Source organism: Periplaneta americana, chromosome 10 (genome assembly GCF_040183065.1).
Source record: "Periplaneta americana isolate PAMFEO1 chromosome 10, P.americana_PAMFEO1_priV1, whole genome shotgun sequence".
Taxonomy (NCBI): Eukaryota; Metazoa; Arthropoda; class Insecta; order Blattodea; family Blattidae; genus Periplaneta; species Periplaneta americana.
In genome coordinates this window covers 3427259-3452114 of record NC_091126.1, presented here as the reverse complement: position 1 = coordinate 3452114, position 24856 = coordinate 3427259, and the positions used below count along the sequence as shown (strand labels likewise).

At 36.1% G+C, this 24856-nt stretch overlaps 1 protein-coding gene across 1 annotated transcript; it reads left to right on the top strand.

Annotated features, from left to right (window-relative positions):
• Positions 1 to 3012: 3012 nt before the first annotated feature.
• On the top strand, positions 3013 to 21455 carry LOC138707393 (slit homolog 2 protein-like). Its single transcript, XM_069836755.1, has 3 exons — positions 3013 to 3102; positions 14476 to 18109; positions 20794 to 21455. The coding sequence occupies exon 2, from the start codon at positions 14479 to 14481 to the stop codon at positions 18106 to 18108; it is 3630 nt and encodes a 1209-aa protein (XP_069692856.1). The 5' UTR covers positions 3013 to 3102; positions 14476 to 14478; the 3' UTR covers position 18109; positions 20794 to 21455.
• The last annotated feature ends 3401 nt before the right edge of the window (positions 21456 to 24856 follow it).

Genomic DNA, 24856 nt, shown 5'->3' with positions numbered 1-24856 from the left:
TGGACGTAGAGCAACGCAAGAAAACGTTATCTCTAGACTTTGCAATTGTGAAGTGATAAGCTATTCCTCAACCTGCAGCAGTGCAGGACTATCGGGTGTGGCTCGGTTCCCACTTGTGCTGATCACCCGGTTGCGTTTATCCGCAATGTAAGACAAAACCTCGCCTCATCTCCGTGGACGCTATGTAACCCAATAGTTGATACATCTTCGGTCAATAACAGATTAAAAATTTATATTTAGGCTATATATAACTATCCGAAGACAGGTTTGAATGTCTGAAGTAACACCAATAAGACAGCACTCATGAGGCAACTAGGCCAAGAGATAATGTGGTAGGACTGCCAGTTCCTGTCCCCCTCCAAGGCATACATCGTCGATTAGCTACATATTCCACTTATCATACTTCAGATGCATACAAACAGTTGTTCTCCCTCCGACACATATCGCCAAGTGGGATGTACTGCCTGATAATAGATATAGGCCTACATATCAGCCAGAACCCCCTTTCGTTTTTTGTATAGGGTTATGCAAAAAGCCTAGTTTACACAACAGACGTCACCACACCTGAAGAATTGCAGCATCGGATTGTGGATGCCTTCCAGGATTGCTCGAGCTCATTGGCGTGAAGACTAGAAATATTGCATTCAACATTTTGAACATCTGCTGTAAAATTCTTCAGTTAACATGTTCATACTGTACTGTAACTTGTTTATCCATAAACTGCACTGAAACAAGAAGTTTATTTTGTGTATGTTCAATCACATTTCTGTGATGTTGAAGACAAAATTATTAATTTTACTGTCTCGTTCTTTTTTTTTTTGTTTAGTAGGTCATTTTACGACGCTTTATCAACATCTCAGATTATTTAGCGTCTGAATGAGATGAAGGTGATAATGCCAGTGAAACGAGTCCGGGGTTCAGCACCGAAAGTCACCCAGCATTTGCTCGTATTGGGTTGAGGGAAAACTCCGGAAAAAATCTCAACCAGATAACTTGCCCCGACCGGGAATCGAACCCGGGCCACCTGGTTTCGGGGTCAGACGCGTACTGTCTCGTAATCGATAGATTAAATAAAATTGTCACTGATTTTGTTGGAATTAGTGCTTAGTATTCAGAGGGCACCGACCAGCACAAAATGACATTATCTCGTAAACGATTAATTTGAGGACTCATGTTTACTGGAACTTTTTCGCTTCTCTTCATTTTTACTTCTCATCCCTAATATTTAACAACTATTTAAGAAACACCCTATGTGTATATGTGTGTGTTTTATGGTTGGGATTGGTCGCATGGTGTATGTTAAATGCGTCAGTCATTCGATTCATCCCATACACTTCGCAAATACAGTGCACACTGCTTATTGTAATCACGAATAATGTTATCACTTTTGTGAAATCCCGTGCAGAGATACTAGAACGTTTTGGAAATACAGTACTGTAACACGTGTGTCTGGCCAATGTAACAATCGCTCAAGGACAATCACCAATCCCTCTCAAACAACAAAACGAATATTGCTTTGGTTGCACAATATTTCAAGAAAGCAATGGAAATAGAGGTGAAACACAGTGCAGTGGCACTCGACCGTAAAAAACTGGCAGCTAGCAGTAAAACCAAACATGCCAACTACTGTATTTAGCTTTAGCCTTTGATTTGTGACGGTCATATTGTTGCAGTGAAACTATGGCAAGTGTGCAAAATAAACATAGACTCAAAAAATATACTTTCAATTGTTACTGAATGCTGTGACAAATAACCGAAAATGAGTCAACGCAATGCAGAAGTACAGTTACAAATTTCAAAGCTGTTAGAAGACCGAGATTATTCTGAGAGCGGCAAATGAAAACAGAAACTTAAACTGCAAGCGGAATGGTGGTGGAGTCAGCTTCAAAACTATGGTTTACCGATGTTCGTAAACAAGGTGCGAGACAAAAAGCGGAGGAACTTGCTAAGTAAATGGGAAAAGACGATTTTATGGCAACAGAAGAATGGCTTCGCCGATAGAAGGAACGGAGAAGCATGGGAGATGCTGATTTCTCTGCGTGAGAGGAGCGGCCGAGATCTTGCTTTGCCTGTTCAAGAATGAGAGTGACAAAGGCTGTAAAACCGCGAAGGACTGATTGGCAATCTTGTGTGTGGAGAAGAACTATCGACGCTAAATAACCTACTAGTTGATATAGCGTCGTTAAATAACCAACTAAAAAAAAAGAACGGCTACACAAAAAAATAGATGTTTTTTGTTTAAGTTGACAGTGTAGTATTGTTTGCAGTTTTGTAATGAAGATTAAAAACAACTTTTCCGGTCATTGTTATCAGTCCGTTAATGTTATCAGATTAGCAGCATTCAAAAGTGATCCTAGTAAGGGTCGTGCAGTGCGTGATACCATTTCACATACTGCACTTAGTTCGTGCCACGCAACGAACAGATGTACTCCGTATCATGAACTATCAGAGGACTAAACCGATAACCCCGGCTTATATACAACTCGGTCTTCAGTTTACATTGACAAAATTGAACAAACACTCTTCAAAGTAGCACATATATGCAGTCCGTGGGGGGTTCGTACACACTACCACATGCAGTAGCGGCTCTTCTGCGAGTGCCGAGACAAAATGACGGTCACATAAAATTACATTTATCATAATTTGAAACATAGTGTATAGAAAAGGAAATGGTCACTGGATCACTTACATAAGCACAACATAACATTAAATTGTTATTTAAAACGTACTGTACTTACAAAACCGACAGTGGTAACCGAATCACTTGCATAAGTAGAAAACTACAACAGATCACATTTAGAACATGATGTTTAAAGAAGAAAATGGTAAGAGAATCGCTTTCTTAAGCACAAATTACAGGGAATTTCAACAACCTGTTATAGTCACGAGAAGGAAAACGCTATTTTCCCCAGCAGCAGCTCCACAAAGCGTGACCCAATCTGAGTCGGCCTTGAAATTGTCTTCTGCAACGCATTAACACTGAGCGAAACTTGTTTAGGATCCTGTCAAGGACATGCACTTGTCTGCCTGTGGTTTTCAAAATTACGGCGAAGCAGTCCACTAGAACGTCGGGGCTGGCTACTAGGAAATCATCACTTGGAGGTAGGAGACACAAGTTCAACTTTTCAAATATGAATAGTAGTGAAAATGTGGATACTTATCAAGATTAAGTTACATCACATTTCAATAATTATGACGAACAAATTAAAAAATTTAGAACATTAACAAACGAAATATGATTACCATAATATGTAATTGATACGCAACATACGTTGGACCACGTTATTATAATTTGTATGGCATGTATTGGTCGCGTGTAAATCTGTAGACTTTACGTCAGCGGTGACCAAAGCGGGTGTCGTGATTACATCGTGTAATCACAGACATTCAAACGGGTATGAGGAGGTTCCTGTACATTGCTGTGTGTTTCATTAACGTACTGGAGGCAAGTAGTGGCGGTATCATGTCTCTCTAAAAAACTCTGTCTCTACAAGCAGTAAGAGGTGGTTTCATAAAGAATGAGAAGGAGAACTTTTTTTGTTGTTCTGTCGGGCAAAATGTAATATGTTTACTTTGCTCAACGGTTGAATTAGGAGAATGTATAAACATTAATTGCCACGCTGAATAATGTATTATTATTATTATTATTATTATTATTATTATTATTATTATTATTATTATTGACCACTAAGTATGTGTTTCTATAATTCTTCTGTACGTGCATGAATACTGATATTTTAGATCTTTTCCCTAGAAGGATAAAATTATTAGGTTTTATCTCAATTTTAATCTTCTTAATCTTTAGATGAGGGTAACTATTTATTAGTTATTCATTTAATAATAGTATTGTAGAAAAACTGATTCAATTTTATGTGCCAACGAACTATTAAACGCCAAGAATTGACATGTCTTAAATTATAGCCAGGAAAAGAAAAATGAGATAAATACTGTAAATATAAGGAAGTCAGCTACCTAATGAGGTTTGAAATATCTCGTGCTCTAAAGCCTTTTAATAGAACAGAATTTCTCAAAAGAGTAATAATTAAAATAGCTTAAATAACTTGTCCATAAGAAATTTTTCATTTTGAAAAACTGAATTTCTCGACCAAGTATCGAGTGAAGAATTTAGAAAATTCCTGATTATGTTCAAGAGGAAGTTTAAAAAAAAAGCAAGAAAAATCGTATATTATTCACTGGCTTTTGATGACAGCAGTGACATTACTGATACAGCAAATTTTAAGATTTTTATCCGCGGGATTGATCAAGATGTTAGTAAAGGAACCACCACTGGTTGTAGTTTTTATGCCAAGTACCTTTCCTCCGTCTCCTTACTTCAGTGCTGGGCATCGGGAGCGGATCCAGACTCTAAACGGGGACGCTTAATATCCATCCCTCACTGAATCAACGCTGCACAGTGTTCGGTGGGGAAGAAAGGGGATGAAGAGAAATCACATTGCTCCCCGTGAGAGAGAAGAATCCGCTCTTGCTGCCCAGCCCTGCCTTACTTCATAGGCTGTCTGTCGCATGTAATCACTGCAGCTCGAGTTTTGGTCACCGCGGCTTTACGTGCTACACATTCGAAAATTCGTGAGATCTAATGAAACTTTCAATACTCAAAAAGCATGTAGTGCTATGTAAGACGGAACCAGACCGGGAGGTTCTGGCTGATATGTACAGTCGCTCTAACCATTTCTTGAGCAAATCTGCGCATGCACTATAACATCTCGATTACTTCACACCATACGGAAAATAATATTGTGTCGGTGTGCCTTTTCCTCCGACCCTAACTTTATTACATTACTAGCCATACCCGTGCGCTTCGCTGCACTTCTTAGAATTAGCCTCTTTTCGGTTTTATATTCATATATATCTTATAATTAAAGGACGTACTTTAGTTGGACGAGTTGTAAGGTACACCGCACACATACTTTACGGTAACTCTTGGCTATGCGACCTCAAGGTCGTCGCTAGGTAATTCGTAAACACAGATGTACACTTAACGGCAAAAAGAATGAGCCGCTGACAATTTCTAAGTTCCAGATACATAACATTGCGCATCCTCGTCTCGTCAAAGCCGTAGTTCACTAGGTAACACATAATTAAACCATTTAAATTTGCTGTATTTTGTTTAAGAGGCTAAAATATATTATAAAATCGAATGGAGGGTTGATTCTAGATACATCAGAGCCTCTGAAGGGTGAAATAATAATAAAATTGATAAATACAAAATCAACTGAAGCTAATATGAACAGGAAAACCACGTATTATGCCGAAACAATATTAACAGTCTGAGTAGCATAAGTCGTTACGGCATTGGTCTATTGAACAAGTTAATAGTAGTAGCTCAAGGTTCGAATCTCTCACACACTCTTTTTTTTTTTTTTTTTGCAAATTTGCCATCACATACGTCTCGCAGAGCTATATTTATGTGGCGACACCTCTCAAAATATGCCCAAACCCTAATAAATAATAAACCTCCCTCTCTCTTCCAAGCAATACTCCTGTCTGTTAATAAAACGTTCTGTCTCATCATTACGCTTGAAGATGGCAGAGAGACAATAGAGTGACATACGGTGTCGTCGACCTGTGAGGAGAGAACATTTGACGAAGGAGGATGCCGTGGGCCGTCTAGCGTATACTACTCTCCGACAGGACTTCGATTGGAGAAATGTAATTTTCTCCGACGAGGTAAATAGCAACGATGGTCCTGCTCTAGTTTATCATATGGTTGGCCACCGATACGATGAACGATTCGTGGGACGACTTAACAGGTCGGGTCGCGTGAGCGTCGCGTGTTAGTGTGGATGTCATAAGATGGGGTAGGACTTCTCGAACGCATCCACTGTCGGTTTATGGCAGAAGTCTAGAAACACATTTTGGCAAATGTAATGATCCCTTCCGCCCGAGAACGATACGCAGAAGGAACACTTTTCTTCCAGCAGGATAATCACCCGGTACACAATGCCAACCGGATTCAAAGATGGTTTACGAGGAGGCCTGATGTCGACCTGGTCGACTGGCCTCCAAAATCACCATATATGAATCCAATTGAAAATTTGTTGGCTACAGTCAAACGGATCCTACGTTCTAATTGGGCAGAACAAGCACCTGTTGGGACAGCTGATGAATTTTGGGACAGAGTTCTAGATGCGTGGGAGGAGGTGGCCATGAATTTAGACCTGTTCCATAATCTTGTGGACTCCTTGTCGCGCAGAATGAGGCCAGTTGTTGACGCAGGTGGTTTGTCACGAGATATTAGTCCCCACCACAGGTATTTTTTTGTTAATATATTAACAAATTGTTTGCTTTTTGTTTATTAATCATTTATTTATGTTTGATATGCGTCCGATTTTTTAGTATCTGAAACAAGTATTTTTTGTTTATGCAGACCAGGTCTCGCCTATTAATAGCCGACAGGTGATGGGCAATAATATTTTTACAATGCACGCATAACGAAGTTTATGAACAAAAGCCATTTCATATTTTAAACTAATAAATTAATTAAAAACTAAAAAAATAAATAATAATTTTACCATACCGGGAGGCGAACTCACTACCGCTGGTACGAAAGTCAGACATCTTACCACTGGGCCACACATAGCTCGTAACATTAACTACATTGTAGACTGACGACTTTCAATGAAGAGACACCACAGCAATGCCTTGCAGTGCGTTGCGTTCACACGAGTGAACCGCGCGATAGAACTTAGCATTTCTATCGTCCAAGAGTCAACCCATTCTTTTTGTCGTTAAGTGTACGTTGCATAGGCAAGTGAAAAGAATGAAAAGAAACGTGTATACATCAATAATCGTGATAGATAAAGACTGAAATATCAGCATATGTCGAGTCTAGCAAACATAATATATTCATAGAATTGCTCTGACAGGGATGGCGAACTTATGATACGCGGTGACTCGCTCACTCAATTTCAGTGGCACGTAACATGATCTTATTATTTTAAATTCTACAAATCTTGTACATGGTATAGTGATGAACCTGCAATAAATTGGTCGAATATGTGATGCAATCTAATAAAAATTATATAACATAAAATATAATTTTGAATTCAAAGGGGGGAGATTTCATGGCGATTTTTTTTGGAAAATTGAAGATAGCACACGTTATGCAACGGAATATTTGCGTTTATTAACATCTCACACAAGTCTGTGATTGTTTATTCGACAGCGAATATGACGTGGATGGCATTTCAGTTCTCTGTTCCTTTGCCGATAGTAAATCAATATGTGCTGTATGTTTTTTGGTATTACAATGTCTATGTAAAAATCTTGTTGCGTGAACCTGTATTTCTGTATTGCATAATATAGAAGTAATACTTTTCTTGTTTTCTCTAAAGTACTTACTACCATATTCTTCTATTAACTGCTTGATTTTTGCGGTTTTTGTTTTCGGTATCGTTTTCCGTCGTATTACACTGCACTTCAATAATAGGCCTACACAATTCAAACTTAGAATGAAGGTGATTCAATGACCTTCAGTTCTTTTTCACTGCTCATCTCCTTGCGTACGGACACTACTCCGCTGTGACGTCAATGTCAACACTCCCGTTTTGTTAACCTGAGTCCTCTACATAGCCAACCAAGGTGCGTCCTCTGCTTATAATATAAGCATATAATATTTCAAACTGCATACTGGGACAGATATGGCACACTGTCAATAACTGGCTTTGACCATATGTGACATCATTTGAGAAAGAGAGAACTACTTAAGTTATTTGAATATTAAACCAGTGTGTGCAAAACTGTCCTATGCAGTAAGGGATTAAATATTGACAAATCTAAATACAGTTTTGTAATTATTTAATGAATAATAGCTTTTTGTATGTTGTAAGTCGTTTGCTACTGAGTCATTTTCAAAGTTGTATTTAAAACTATGAATTTAACTGTTATTATCATGCAGTATTTCCTGGAATTGTTCAGTAAACTCTACTTTTAAGATTGATACTATCCCGGTCGGGGCACGTTACCTGGTTGAGGTTTTTTTCCGGGGTTTTCCCTCAACCCAATATGAGCAAATGCTGGGTAACTATCGGTGCTGGAACCCGGACTCACTTCATCGGCATTATTACCTTCATCTCATTCAGACGCTAAATAATCTAAGATGTTGATACAGCGTCGTAAAATAACCTACTAAAAAAGTTAAAAAAAATGATACTATATTAGACCTAATAGACAATTGGTCAGCGTCTGAAATAAAATATACTTGAAAGAATTGAAGGCTCTTACTCTCAGCTGGAAGAAGATTTCCAATTAAATGATAAGCCTATGCTTGAACTTCAAATGATGGCGTAGAATTGACTTCATGCATTTATTGCATAGTTTATTCATTTTATCTATTTTAACACAATTTAATTGAGCATAGTTAAAATAATGAAATGCTAAGCTAACGTACTATCACTGCATATTAAATCAATACACTCTCGTTATTCGTTAATTCTCTGAGATGAAAATGAATGTGGTAGGCCTACATAAACATTATTTTAAGAAATACAGGAAACGAATAATATACAGAATAGCCTGTCAAGTTTTCTGTGCATAAGAATCTATTTTAATCTTACCTGTCCTCGATTCACTCAGAACTTACTGTAATAACATTACAGTATTATGTCCATCTAGAGAAATTACATTTTCCAATGGTGAAATAATCTATACTAACAATAAATCTGTAACGGAAAATTTTCTGGTAATTTTCGCTTTTCCAAAAATAATTGGTGTTAACATGTATAATTAATCATCCTGAGATCGAAAATCGCTTTTTTTTTCTTCAAATTTTTGTTTGTATGTCTGTGTCTGTCTGTCTGTCTGAATGTTTGTTACCTTTTCACGCGATAATGGCTGAACGGATTTCGATGAAAATTGGAATATAAATTAAGTTCGTTGTACCTTAGATTTTAGGCTGTATTGCATTCAAAATACTTTACTTAAAAGGGGGGTTATAAGGGGGTTTGAATTAAATAAATCGAAATATCTCGCTTATTATTGATTTTTGTGAAAAATATTACATATTAAAAGTTTATTTAAAAACAATTTCGGATCAGTTTTATTCTATGCAAAATTTTGATAGGACTGATATTACTATGATGTAGGCTACCGAAGTACATGATGATATTTCCGTGCATTACCATATGGCGAGATGTATCTGTTTTAAAATAACAACGTTTTTTATATCATGCCCACGTCAGATTAATATACGAGTAATAAAGATAAAACAAATGACTCTGCATTTATTTAAGGCAGATTTGGAGTCCTTGGACAACAATCGGATTAATATACGGATGATATGATAGGCCTATGTGTTTATAATATGCTAAATAGTATTATATTATAAAGAGAGAGAGAAAGTTTGTGTGTTTGTATGAGGCAATCTCAGGAAACTATTTAATAGATTTAAATAATTCTTTCATATACATCTTGATTACACAACGTTTAACACTGTATCACTTCGGAATATGCATTATATGACTTTCTTGTGTTAAATTCTATCGTACCCGGTTTACATGTTTCGACCTATTATGAGTCATCCTCAGAACTGGTCGTTGTTGGTCTTAGCGCCTCTTGTTTTGTTTCCTGTGAGGGTGTGTTTGTGTGGTGTAATGTGGAGTCAAAGAGTGTGTGTGTTCTGAAATTGAGTTGTGTGTTGAGAATTTCATTGGGGTGTGTTTCTGTGTGTGTGTATATTTCATATTGTTCTAGTGTGTTTAGTTTCTGGCTTTTTGGTTAGATGTGTAATATTTCCATGTTTGTGTTGATGTCTCTGTAGGTGTGGTTAGCATTTATGATGTGTTCCATGTAAACTAGGTACGATAGAATTTAATACAAGAAAGTCATATAATAGGCCTACATATTCCGAAATTCATCATTGGAAAATGTAGATTCTTTAGATGGAGGTAGGCTTTATCGAGGACTGGGCACAAATCCATATAAGGTAGGACTAAACAGAACCTTACGCACAGAAAACTTTATATAGCGTCGAAACTAATAATTAGCTATATGTACTGCAATTAAATTTAATGCTGTGTGGAGGTACCGTACTGAAATTTGATGTCTGACTTGCATTTTTTATGAAAGAATGAAAGCCAGAGATGGAATAATTTTAAAATATAATTACACGCGGCACATATTAAGTATTAATTATTCAGTAACATAACATTACATATTTTTATTGCTTAATTACGTATTTGGGTGAGCTACGGTAATGTATACTTAATAGGTAACAGTTCTATGTAGTGCACAATATTCCATATTGAATAATTAACAAACCAACATCTTTAGCATGGCTTGCGGTTTGTAGGCCATCTCAAACCCCGAACTCCACCCCTCTGAGCGCGAGATCTTATAGTATATACTCAGTATATAGTCAGTTATGGCCGAATGTTACAATAAAAACAATTAACAACATAGGTACTTCAGTCATAACGTCATACAATACCAGATGAAACTATGAAGTAATTACATAATTAAAATACGACTACTTGGTCTAGGGAGCATCCGTTTTCGTTGCAAGAATAATTCGTTTAACATGTTTGTAAATTAGTCTTGAATACGTTTCGCTACTGGAAAAGTTTTTCTTCCTGAGATTCAAGAGCCCTCACAACCAATTAAAAACTTGGGTAGCTCTGGCTGGTCTCCTTCCCCTATAACACGCCGCGCCACTGGTCCATCCGAACGGTCCAGGAGTGGGCATAAGCGCGCATGGCAAATGCAGTCCAGGTCGAAATGAACATGTGTCACAGTAGTGCAGTATTAAGGCTATAAACTGAGATTTTTGTTTTGTGGAAACATTAGTGCTGTTTCAGTGTACTCCACCTTTAATTTTTATCGGATATAGGGGCATTACATGTTATTGTCACAGCCCTAACATTTTGCATTATATTAAGACGGCGATCAGTAAAAATCATACTAAACTACGCAAACAAATAGAACACACACGATACATACCCAATTGCACCACCACAATCAAACCCGATGGCACTGGCCCTTCAACTAGTAATCAGTCTTATCGTGACGCACTGGAAGTAAATGAAAAACCGAGGCGGGTGCAACTTTTCAAAATTATTAATTCTTACGAGATAGAATTAAAATTAAAATAAACGTTAGAGATGTGACGTTAGTAATTCCATGGAATGACCCTATACTAACAAACCATTTGCACTGCCTGTAGTATTACACAACATTCATTAAATTCGACGAAATTTAACTATTTTTATTGGTCGTATTCAGGATCATAACTCATTTTGGCCAACACACACCATTACACTTAAAGGGCCACAACTCGTAATTGAATATAATTTGTACCACCTTTGAAACCCCTGTAACAAGCAACCAACATTACCGGCGCGCCATGCATAACTACTTCCACGCTGTATATTTTCATTTTATATTTTATTTTCATTTATTTAGATGATTAAACTAATAATTTATTGGCTGTTTTTCTCATAGACCAGTCACACTTATACTAATTTGGAACGATCCCTGTGCTTTTTAATGTGTCTGATTTCATTTGTCTTTGTGTTCTATTAACTTTTGTTTTGCACACTGTCCAGTTACCAGACGAGCGCAACAGAATTTATCCATGTACAGCTGTCAAAAAAAAAGTGGCCGCACTCGTGAACAGCGAATATTTTCAAAGTCCACTTCGGGTCGCGGCGATGTTACACGATGCATGTGCTTGTACAAGCAGTTCCGGAACTATGAAAGTGTTCCATATCTGCTCCTCGCAGACCAGCGATAAAGTGCTTGTTTAATGATTCAAAGGTTCTGGGTTCGCGCCTTCTTCAAGTTTTCATTTTATTTTTTAATCGTTCTTTAGCGATGTAAATGATATTCAAATTATCATTTATATCCAGTTATCGTTCTTTATGGATATCATGTTATTTATATTTTGTTATCGTTCTTTAGAGATATGAATAAAATTCAAGTCATCATTTCTATTCTGTTATCGTTTTATAACGATATGAATAATAATAATAATTATTATTGTATCTCCAATGGGGGTTAGCCCTATTTTACATATGTATGTTAGGGTTATAGTTTTATACACGAAAAATATAAGCATAAAGAGAAAAGGAAAAGAAAATTAAATTAGCTTACGCGATGTAAACAAAACATAAACAAACCGTAAATTAGGCATTGCAATTGCAAAACAAATATCAGTTATCAATTTGAAACATACAAAAACATTAACAACACACATACGTAACACTTCTATAACACAAATATGCAGCTTTCCGTACCATACATCATAAATTAATACACAATAGTCACACAAACACAGTCAAACTATAATTACGACATTGCGACGACATCAAGCATCCCTTAACTGACTCACATACATAACAAATCAAGCATCCGTTGCAACACATACACTTCAACATAGTAACCACACTTTTAAAAGTTACAAATTTGGCTCCAAGAAGAATAAATAGGACACTGTTACTAATTACTATTCTTCTACAATTTCTTAAATACATCTGTAATAAATCTGTGAAATTCCGATATGAATGATATTCACTTTTTTTATATTGTTATCGTTCTTTAGCGATATAAATAATATTCAAGTTATCATTTATATTGTTTTCCTTCATTAGCATTATAAAATAATATTCAAGTTATTTATATTGTTATTGTTCTTTCGCAATATAAATAATCTGTATTTTATGTACGTAGTTATTATAACACAAATAAACATCTTTCTTTGTAAAATAGGTTATTTCATTTAGATAATTAAATACGTATTATATAATATCTTATATTAATTAAACAAACCGATATTTATCATTTATATTCTGTTATCGTTCTTTAGTGATACTGTATAAATAATATTCAAGTTATTTATATTGTAATCGTTCTTTAGCGATATAAATAACATAAATTTAATATTAGGTTTGGAAAAATCCAGTTGCATAATACTGCTATTAGTTTTCCTTTTTGTATTATTACATTATACTATCTTGAACTACAATAAAATGAAAAGGAGTAACGAGGAACTGAACCTGAGACGCTGACATCTAAATTCCGACGTTCGTCCGCTGAGCTATGAGGGCAAAAGTGTGGAAAACATTTTCGGAAAAATTGACCCAATCACACTCTAGGATTTTCTCATGATTCGTAGAAGCTAGTCCAGGATGCCGGGGGCAAAGGCTAATTGAGATTTCCCGATCTCTGATAGGGTCAAACATCCTGATAGAATTAATATTTAACCCTTGCCGTGACTTTCGGTGAAGTCCGGAGGGCCCAATTAGTCAAATCCACTCTCCTCATCTCCACGCTTGGGACCCCTGAATTTAATAAGATGCGAAAGAGATAGTGGTATGCGGAAAGCAACGGGATGTTACCGCATTTAGGCCTATCCTTCCCAAGAAAAACTGCAAACATGAACAAAGGAAGCTTTAAATAGAAGAAGAAGGATCTTCTGCGGACCTCTGGAAAAAGAACTAAGGAAGAGACTAGTGAAGTGCTTTGTGTGGAGTGTGGCATTGTATGGGGAAGGAACATGGACATTACGACGAAATGAAGAGAAACGAATTGAAGCATTTGAAATGTGCATGTGGAGAAGAACGGTGCGTGTGAAGTGGACAGATAGAATAAGAGATAAAATTGTGTTTGAAAAAGTGAGTGAAGGAAGAATGATGCTGAAACTGATTAGAAAGATAAAAAGTAACTGGTTGGGTCTCTGGTTGAAAAGAAGAATAGACGACATTAGGATATGTGGATCATATGCGGAGACTAAGAGGAAGGCAGAAAATAGGAAAGATTGGAGATTGCTGGGTTTGCAATGAAAGACCTGCCCATGGCCAGAACACTTATGTATGTATGTTCAGAATGCCTGGAATATCGTGTCTAAAAACAATCGCTATTTGCAAAGACTAGTCAATTCCATGCCCACTCGACTGCAAGATGATCGAGATAAGAGGAAGATAGACTAAATATTGAATTGTGGCTTTTTGTTTTGTTTTTTGAACGCTTAATTGTTTCAATGTTTTAAGGCTGACGCCAGTAAATTTGTTATGTTTATGCCACGAAAGATATTTTATTGAGAATAAAATCTTTTTTCTTTCCATTTGCAGCCACAATATCATAATGATAAAGTCATGGCATAATATATTCATGAACCTGATGATAATTACTAAAATCATTATAAAAGAGAAAGGAGCCATTATGTCTACTTTTTCTCTCTCAAAAACAGAACAAAAAAGGACATAAAAAGCAAGAGGTTGTAGTCGAACGCAGGACCTCATGAATAAGAGGCCTGAACGCTACCATTATGCTATCGATAACACACAGAATACTTCAATTATAACTGTAGATATCAGGCAACGTGGTCCAACAACATGTAACATCGCCTGTCTCCGAATTGTAGCGAAGATACCCGAAGGGCACTTTGTTTCAGGAGAGCGGCCACTTTTTCTTTTGACAGCTGTACATCAAATTACTCTATTATGTTCATTCTGTTGACAGGTGATGGCTCCAGCCTTGGCGATGGTGCTGGTGCTCTTGCCGTTGGTGGTTGGAGAATGCCCTCCCAGTTGTCGTTGCACGAAAGTCAATACAAAATGTTTATCAGCTAAACTTCTAGATATTCCTACACGCCTGGATCATGGCACCAAATTTCTGACAGTGAAATATGACAATATTTCCGAACTCACCACTCAAATATTCCGAGGAGAAACATTTGCAGGTCTTCATACATTAATACTTGAACATACCCAGATTGTGAATATATCGACGGAATCATTTCGTGAAATGAGAAATCTGAGAGTTCTATCACTCAACAATAACAAAATTGAAGTTCTTCAATTGGGCACTTTTCACAATTTGTATCAGCTGAAAGAGCTTGATCTGTCTCACAACAGCTTGCGTAATTTATATCCTGGCTTATTCCAAACAAATTCTTCTTTAAGTAAAATCGATTTCAGTCACAATAAAATCGAAAATGTTGCACCAGAAACATTCAGCGGCATGAAATCTTTAGAGGAAATCAAATTTAGACATAATGAAATCGTGGCTATAAACTCCATGACGTTCGAAGGTCTCACGATACTACGAAATTTGGACATTGGCTACAACAAAATAACATTTTTGTCACCAGAATTATTCGCCTCTCTAAATACAGAGGAGAATTTGCATCCGGTTCAACTCTTGGGTTTGCACAATAAACTGGAGATGTTATACAACATGATTGAGGAAATTGAGCCAGGAATATTCCAGGGCCTCCAGTTTTTCACTTTCATGGATATGAAAGTCAACTTGATAAAAGAACTTAAAAATAACACTTTTCTTGGTCTATTAAACTTGAAAGCTCTTGATCTGAGCCACAACTCAATCACAATAATACACCCAGGAGCTTTTAATGGACTTTACAATCTGAGCCAACTCTACTTGGGCCACTCAAACATTCTAGTTCTCAATACGAACGCCTTTGAGGGATTACTCAGTTTAAAGGAACTTTACTTGGGTTCAAGTGCTATAAATGTTGTAGAAGCAGACGTATTTAATATTCCCACACTCACAAACCTTGACTTATCCTGGAATAACATTCGTAATATTAGTTGTAACATGTTTCACGGAATGATAAGCTTACAATCCTTGGACATAAGCAACAACAAACCGATCACAATATCGATGGAAGATATTACAGAACACATTGGTATTCAAAACGTTTGTGTGGATGCGTTTAAAGACCTAATGAGTCTCAAAAACTTGAAACTAAACAATAATAATATAAATAAATTTAAGCCTCACAAATTCCCCGGGCTTGGGGCTACTAGAGAAGTAGAATTGTCGTCCAATGAGATTCAAGTGTTGGAGGAATTCTTCTTCACAGAGCTAACGAACGCAAGAATATTGCTACTTAACGTGAACAAAATCCACACAATAAGACCCAGTGCTTTTTCTGGACTTAGAAAGTTGAAGCATCTGGATTTGAGTCGAAATTTTATCGCCCACCTTAACAAAGACATGTTTGTTACATTAGATAGACTGGAATATCTTGACATTAGAGGAAATCCAATAGCATCGATTCATTCCGAAACTTTTCAATATCTAGAAACAATGACACTGCTTGGACTTTCAGTACCTCTTAGCAATGGTTCAGACCTAACATTTGGAAATGGAACTATACTTTCTGGAACTCTCCATAGAAAGGGATATCTGAAACAGTTGAAGATTTGTAGTGTAAACGATGGAGGTATAATTCAATCTATACAGCCCAGAGCATTCAACGACATCGAAATATCGACTTTGGATATGTCAAGAAACGAGATAAAAATTCTCAAAGAAGACATGTTTCAGGGATTAAACTCGCTACGTGTGTTGATTCTGTCAGAAAACAAACTCAAATCAATTCACCTCGGAACGTTTCGACATTTGAATAGCTTGCGCTTGCTTAAATTGTCAAACAACTTTATAAATAATTTACAGAGTGGGATTTTCCGAGAGCTCTCTCAACTTGAAACACTTGATCTTAACAATAATAATATCCAAAGCATAGAAGGTCACGTGTTTGGAGGAACATCAGATGATTCATATATCACTAGTCTGAATAAACTGAGGAAACTAGATTTGCATTATAATGAAATTGCAACATTGCATCCCGAGTCATTTTACGGATTACAATCACTAGAATATCTTGATCTCAGTTCGAACAAGATACTGTATTTGCCTGCTGCTTTACTAAGAGGACTGTCATCGCTACATCATGTAGACTTTCATAAAAATAATATTTCTATTTTACACACTGAGACATTTAAACACAATTTAAACCTACGTAACTTGGATTTGAGTGACAATAACCTAAGTTCTAAATATTTCATTCATAACGAAACATGTAAACAGTTTGGATTGCTAGCATCGGTCTTTGAGAATAATTTAAAACTTGAAAAATTACACATTGCAGGAAATAATATTAAAAGGATAGATCTAGAGACATTTACACATCTAATACATCTTAAAGAATTTGGTATACAAGATAACCCGCTTCTCTGTGATTGTCAAATGCAGAAAATTTGGGATTGGACTATAAGACGTAAACTGGACACCGCAACGTTAAGCGTAAATATGCACTATCCTGCAATAAGAAATTCTACACGATGTAATAATTCAAATAAATACTGGGTCTTAACACTCAGTAATTTAACATGCAGAGATGAATTCAAATTAACAGATTCCGAAACCGAAGACTTCGAGAAGTTTCTATTCTTCAAACGTCACGTGGAGCCCGTCGTCTTAGGAACTATTTTCTTGATCGGTGCCGTATGGAACGTCTTCCTCCTCGCAATCTTCGTTCTGAACCCTGAGATGCGTTCCGGTCCCAATGCATGCATTCTCAACTTGGCCGTCGGAGACCTCCTCTCCCTTGTAGTAAATTTGCCGATCAACTACGTACACTCTATTTATGATTCTTGGCAACTTGGAATATTAATGTGCAAGACTTTCAAATATGTAACAGATCTGACAGTGGGAATTACCGTATTTTCTGTAGTGGCTCTCGGATTGCAACGGTATGGTGCCACTGTGAAATCTTTCCCAAAAAGAAAAAGTTGTCAAATAACTACAGACAAATATATTATATCAATTTGGGTTTTGGCTCTGGGTCTCGCCGTGCCATCCTTCATTCTGGCCACCGTCGAAGACAGATGTCTATCGGGCCCGGCCATCCACGAAAATAATTATACTCGTGTTGTGTGGTTTACACTTACTCAACTGGCAGTATATTGTGTCGTGCCGATCTGCACAATCGTGTACGTGAACATCAGGATTGCATGCCATTTGGTTGATAGCGCCCAAAACGTACCAGGGGAATCAACGGCGGCGGACCTCGCAAGCGGGAGAAGCAGGGCGGCCAGAATGGTAGTGGTGCTTATGGCCGTCTTCTGTTTGAGCTATGGACCCACCTTCATCGTAAGGGCGCTCCTACTATGGCCCGTCTTGGACCACCATTCGGAAGTGACGTTGTATATCGGTTTCGTATGCTACTGCCTCTTCTTTTGCAACGCCTGCTTCAACCCCATCGCCCTGTACTGCATGAGCACCACGTTCCGGAACCTCTTCAAGAAGTACCTCACGTGTGGCCGGTCTGCATCAAGTCAGTAAGGTAATGTTAATGTTTCTTGTTATTAAGGGAACTCTTCTCATTATTAGTTCCATCATTAGACAATAATATACAAGGAATTGTTGCCTAGCTTATGTTCCTTACAGATCATTGCACAGTGCCGTACACAAAATTGGTATAACATTTTAATTGTTTAAAGTAAATCAAAATTTTATGTTTAAAAATATACAGCATTCTCTTCATACTCAGATATTGAAGTATAATTATTAGCAATACATTAAACATAAAATAATAAACTGTGAAACTCAGTGCCGAACTGGAGTGATTTTTACAGCAGTTTCACTTCAGGAAGCAAATCATAACTCCGTGAGTTAAAAAATCATAGTGATCCAGTACGACCTCCGTAGATCTTGAGACATTTGAAAAATCTAAGTAAGTTCATTTCTAACATTGACTGTTTTGGAGGAAATCGTTATCTTTCTATGAAACATTTGGCAATGTTACGGCTATCTAGCAAGTGTGCCTGCAATGTGGCAGGGCAGATTGAGTAGTTTCAAGACGATGTAGACCAGTAGCATATGTAAGCAGAAGGAAATCCTAGGAAAGGAATGAATTCACTCTTGGCTTAGGCCAGGTTTCATCAACAGGGATTAAAACTTAACCTCGCGTTATACAATTTTTGCCCTACATTTGGCTAAAATTCTGTTTAATTAACAGTAGTTAGATTAAACACGGGGCTAAGCCAGGGTTTAATTTAACACTTAATTTCAATTGAGTTAAATGTTTAACTCGGGACTAAAAACAATATGCTGCTGCAAATCATGCTTTTGACGCAGAATTGTTCTGTTTAGATATGTTAAATGATGTTCCTAACATAGAAAGAACTTTGAGAAATGATTTTCAAAACCTACTCGAGGAACAATTTCTAAGGAGGTAATTAACATGATATGAGCCGTTCAGAGCAAAAGTGGTGTAAGTCAAAATTGGGTAATGAGGTTTAGAGTAAAAATTCTGTAAAATACAGCGCAAAATAGCAGTTAAAATATCCATCGTGCTATCCACTGACTACTAATAGTTTAAATAAATTGAATATTAATTGCCACTTCTGCTCTAAACGGCTCATATTATGCTACAGGGTCTTTTCATATAATGATAGAAGACAATGTTGGAGTTTCAAAAGCTACTGTTCGTAGAATTGTCTCCAAGATGTTTGCAGCTATATAACATCTATGAGACAAAGGTACGTAAAGTTTTCTTCCGTTGAAGAACGTCTGTGTGTTATTCATGACTTCTATCAAATGTACAATTTTCCTAGCGTTTTGAACGCATGTAAAAATCCAGTCCCCTGGAGGCAATAGGACGGAAATAATTCTATAGTAACCGGAAAGGTTATTTTTCTATTAAGATCAGATAATCTCTTATGCCAACCACAGTAGCAAGATGGTTCGGATCGGTACACTACTATCTTCACAAACCCACATTAGAACACAATTAATGAAGGAATTTCGCTTGATGACAGTGGATATTCGTTAAGAAAATACTTATTAACATCATACTTACATCCTCACACAAAAACATAACTACAAAGCAGCTCTCGTAAGAACAAGAAATTGTGTGGAAAGAATCATCGGAGTTTGGAAAAGACGTTTCCCAGTTATTAGCTTAGGATTACGGAGCAAACTACAAACTACGTTGACAGTAATTGTGATAAACTTCCCCCCGAGGACTTGACACTGTATCAGTATGTCACAGAGAGAAGAAGAAACGGGAGTGCTGGAATTCAAAATCACGCCCTTCTTTATACAGTATTAATGATGAACCCACTGCAGTGACACATAGGAATGTAATTTCACAACACATCAATTGTAAGTACAACACTAGTTAGTTTATTTTAATATAACAGTAGAATTATGCACTTAATTACGCTTTATAATTACTTTCACGTAAGCTAATAAGGTATTTTATACATAATACTCCTAATTTATCACAACAGGTTAATTACTAATACAATCAAAGAAGACAAGGGGTCCAAACTTTCGAAAAATAATGGATGGGCTCCTAAGAGCACAAAATTATTTCCACACAAATTATAGTAATATGAACATTTTGTTTGTATCTAAAACAAATCATGTGTTCGTCTTTAATAATAATAATAATAATAATAATAATAATAATAATAATAATAATAATAATAATAATAATAATAATAACAATAATAATAACAATAATAATAATTAATATTATCATTATTATTACTATTATTATTACTCATTACTAGCAGTAGCAGTAGTAGTAGTAGTAGTAGTAGTGGTGGTAGTGGTAGTGGTAGTGGTAGTGGTAGTGGTAGTGGTAGTGGTAGTGGTAGTGGTGGTGGTAGTAGTAGTAGTAGTAGTAGTAGTAGTATTGTTATACAAAACTCATTATTTGATGTGCCCGAACCCCATGAAACCATATACTATAAGTTTGCACCTAAGCAATTAACATATTTTATTGCAAATTGTATTATGAGTACATTTTGTCCAGTACTGCCATTACTACTATTCATCCGTCTTCTTTTTTCTCTGTAGTAGAGTGTCTTTTCAGAGCAGCTTCTTGTTCGTGTTTTTCAGTTTCCAGTTTCATTTCAATGGGTTCTTTTTCATATGCATCAGTTTCCATTTTCTTTTTTATGAGTTCTTTTTTCATATGAATACTTTTCTTCAATCATTTTTATTTCTGTTTTACAGAGTGTTCCTCTGGCTTCTGCAAGTGCACCTATATTGTCACGAGAAATGCTGTCCTGGTGGAAACAAAGACTACAATTGCAAACACAGGCACTCCTGCTACAATCCACACAATGAACTTCAACATGATCTTGCTCAAGCATAGTGTTTTTTCCTTTCCCTATAAGGACTCTGTGTTGAATCTTTGGTCTGAAAATAAAACATATTGGTGCAATAATGAGGACGTGAGCACGATATGTACATTTTCTTACTTTTTATTGTAAGATATTGGCTAAGTCAATGCTATTGACAACCATACTTACTTATCGAAAATATTTTGTTTACCACAATAATATGCCGATATTTCGTTAAATTGACAATTAACAATTCAATTGTTTCCTACTCGCAAATAAACAGCCATTCATATGAATACTTTAAATTAAAAAAAAAATTAGGTGTTTCACTTTTTGTGGCTGTAAGTGTAGTCTGGAACAGAAGGCTAATACAATGAACAAAATAAAATAGAATTATAATTTACTTTTCTGTTTTATTATAATTATTATAGATTAATATTGTTAAAACCAATAACTTACATGTAGTGTGGATGTTCGAAGTGATGATGAAGTTAATATTAATTATAAGGATTACAATAAAAAGTTCATACAAGAAAATATTGATGTCATGTTTTATTTCATCTACACCAGTACCAAAATCAAATTAATGCATTACTTACCATATCATTGTACGTCACAATCATATGGATTGCTGTTGGGTTCTATCTGGTCTCTAATGAGACAGAGAACAATTTATTCTATCTTCGTAGAGCACTGACCTCCACCAGTTTTAAATCTCTCTAATCGCCCCCCGCCTGCTCCTTGTCTGCATATAAAATTTTAAATTATGGTTTATTTAATGACGCTCGCAACTGCAGAGGTTATATCAGCATCGCCGGTGTACCGGAATTTTTGTCACTCAGGAGTTCTTTTACACGTCAGTGAATCTACTGACATGAGCCTGTCGCATTTAAACACACTTAAATGCCATTGACCTGGGCCGGGATCGAACCCGCAACCTCAAGCATAGAAGGCCAGCGCTATACTAAGTACACTACCGAGGCCGACATCCGCATATATGAATGGACCAAAATTGTAAATATTTCTCTCCATAAAGTTGCTATGAAGCTATTCCAAATTGTTTCATGAAGCTTTAAATGATATGAATCTTAAAATAGCTCTCCTGAAAAAAAAATAGTAAAATGGACTTGGAACAGTCTGGTTCTGGGCCATCGATAAAAATAAATGAACCAAGTTAATCCCAAAACCAAGAATTGATCCATATCCTACTACTACTGAACAAAAAACTACATCTGAAAAAGGTGACACTCTGGAAAAATATTAACCATTCCAGTGACTATGAAGTCTAAAATTGAAACATCTGAAGTCTCAAGCATATCTGAAACAGAAAAATTATCCGAGAACTCTAAAGCTGAAATAAATAAATCTAAAAATGAGACAGACTCGCATTCAACCAGTACACCTCAGCCTAGGAACGAAAAGGCCGCAGCCTCTGATGAAGGAACAAAATGGCAAATCTACTGCTGCAACAAAAATAATTGGCATACAAACATCTGTATCTATCATTTCCGTAAAACCCAAATCTTCATCCAATGTGCCAACAATAAACTAGTTTCAAAACCTAAACTAGCACCTACGTACAAAGAAGAATAGCAGCACAGAAAAAAAGAAACCGCAACCAATTACACCTTTCACCTGTAAAATATAAAATGAATTCATCAACACTTCCATCCAAGACTATTGGATCACTCCCAAAAATAATTTCACATTATCTGGTAATACTGTCCCAATTGTCAAACAGTCCATAACTGCTGTAGCAAATTATACAGTAACTGCTGCCTCATCTACTACAAAATCAGCAATCAAGAACTCTAAAGTCATTCCAAAACTAAAGACAGCACCTGTTAAGACAGGCAAAAAACGACTCAAATGAAAACATAAAATTTGTTACTGCTGCAAAAAATTCTACAAACAAAGCAATTACAACCAACACGGCAGCTTCTGATTCATCTAATAAAACAGCTGCTACGTTAAGGTGCGTACACACTTAGCGAACGAACAACGAACGAACGACAAACGATTGCATTCGTTGATTGAAATCGGTACGTGCGTACGTTGCAGCAAAGGCAAACCGATCGTTTGGTTTGCCTTCGGAAGTGATCCGTCGCTTATCGGTACATCAAAGGAAGTTGGTATTCGTTGTGGACGGGATTTGCCACTAGCTTGTAGTTCGTAGCAGAACGCAGCGCTTAGTTCAATTTCACTAACAGGATGTCGAAATTGGAGTGGACGGAAGACGCTATTATAATTCTTATTAATGCATAGGCCTATAGGGAGCAGGAAACTTCATGGAATCCCAAGCATCCTACTTACCACAATAAAGTAAGAAAACATGATGTTTGGGAACCTATTGGAAAGATGTTCAGCTGCAAGGTAGGCGAGTCAAACACGTGCAAAATTTGAAAATTATTTTTGTTTATTTATTTTCAGTGGATACATGTTTTTTGTTTATTGTAGGGAGCAGAGTCAAAAAGAAAATTGAATCCCTACTGACATCATTCCGGAGGGACAGACAGAAGTCCACAAAAAGATCTGGAATGGGGAGTGATGAAGTGTACGAGTCAACTTGGTTCGCGTATAAACATATGTCGTTCCTTTTGGACAAATTCACGCCCAGAAAAACAAAGTTCCAACCTTGTGCACACAAAATAAATTATTGGCACTGAAAAGTGTCTTTTCGTAAGCATGATGCGCATACGACAAACACAGACAAATCTCTCTTTTTAGTATTTTAAGATAATTATTGTCAGTGAGGTATCCGTGTACTGAAACTTTCCCCTGGGGCCTATTTCATAAAAGTAATAATTTAATACCATTACTAAAAAGGTAATAACATTAAGAAATATTATTACTGTTCTGTTTCATAAAAGTAATAGTTAATAATATTATTTATTACTGTAAACGCTCATATTATTACTAAAATACATAACAATATTACTAAAGTGTTTCATAAAGCAGCAAAGATAATTAAATTTATTAATAATATTAACGTTAGTTCCACGACTGTATTTTAAGTAAGAGTTTAATAATTTGTAAAAAGTAAATGCCAATGTAGGGTTAGATTTTGAAGATAAAACCATGAAAACATTTGAAATGGATAATTCTGACTCAAATAGTTATGAAGAGGGAGTGTCTGTCCGACGTCCAAGAAATTTTAGACAACGAATATCCTACAACCATATGCAAGAAAGTTACGAATATAATGAAATAGTTGACCTTTCAATTCGAGAACTTTTCGCAAAAAACTCTGTTTCTTCAAGTTATTTTCACATCTTTTCTCCATTTTAAAAAGCATCAGAGACAAAATGAATTACCGGTACTAACAAAGTCCCTCTCCATACTTACAAATACCAACTGTCTTAGGCGCCAATGTAGATGGACCAGGCTGAAATTGAAAACTATCTTATCTAATTGTAAAAGAGGAACAATTGGAAAGGGTGAAACCTAAATTAAATTCAATTACAGTATAGAACTGTTAGAAAGTAATTACTGTATATTTTACATTATTTTATGTTATTTGAATTATTGAACATAACGTTCTTTCCCTCCTTTCTCGTCATTTTTTTAAATTATAATAATTGTTCAGAAATATATGCCTATGGGACATTTACATCACAAAATACAGTAATATTAATATTTTCTGTATCTATTGAAATTCAATGTATACTTGTGACAACCTTAATCTATATACTCTTCACTAATTAACATTGTGAAGATCTTGGTGAGCCAAAATCTTTTGCAGACATATATCAACAAGTAGATCTATTACAAAATATATGGACTACTTTACACCACCCCTATTGAGGGCATAAACTAAAATTAACTTACGAGATTTATTGGTACCGTATCTACAATTCCACATCACAATCTCTAATTAGAACATATTTGCATTTTGTATAGTCGCGTAACTTCTTGAAAATACTACTTACAACATAATCAGCAATAAAAACCCA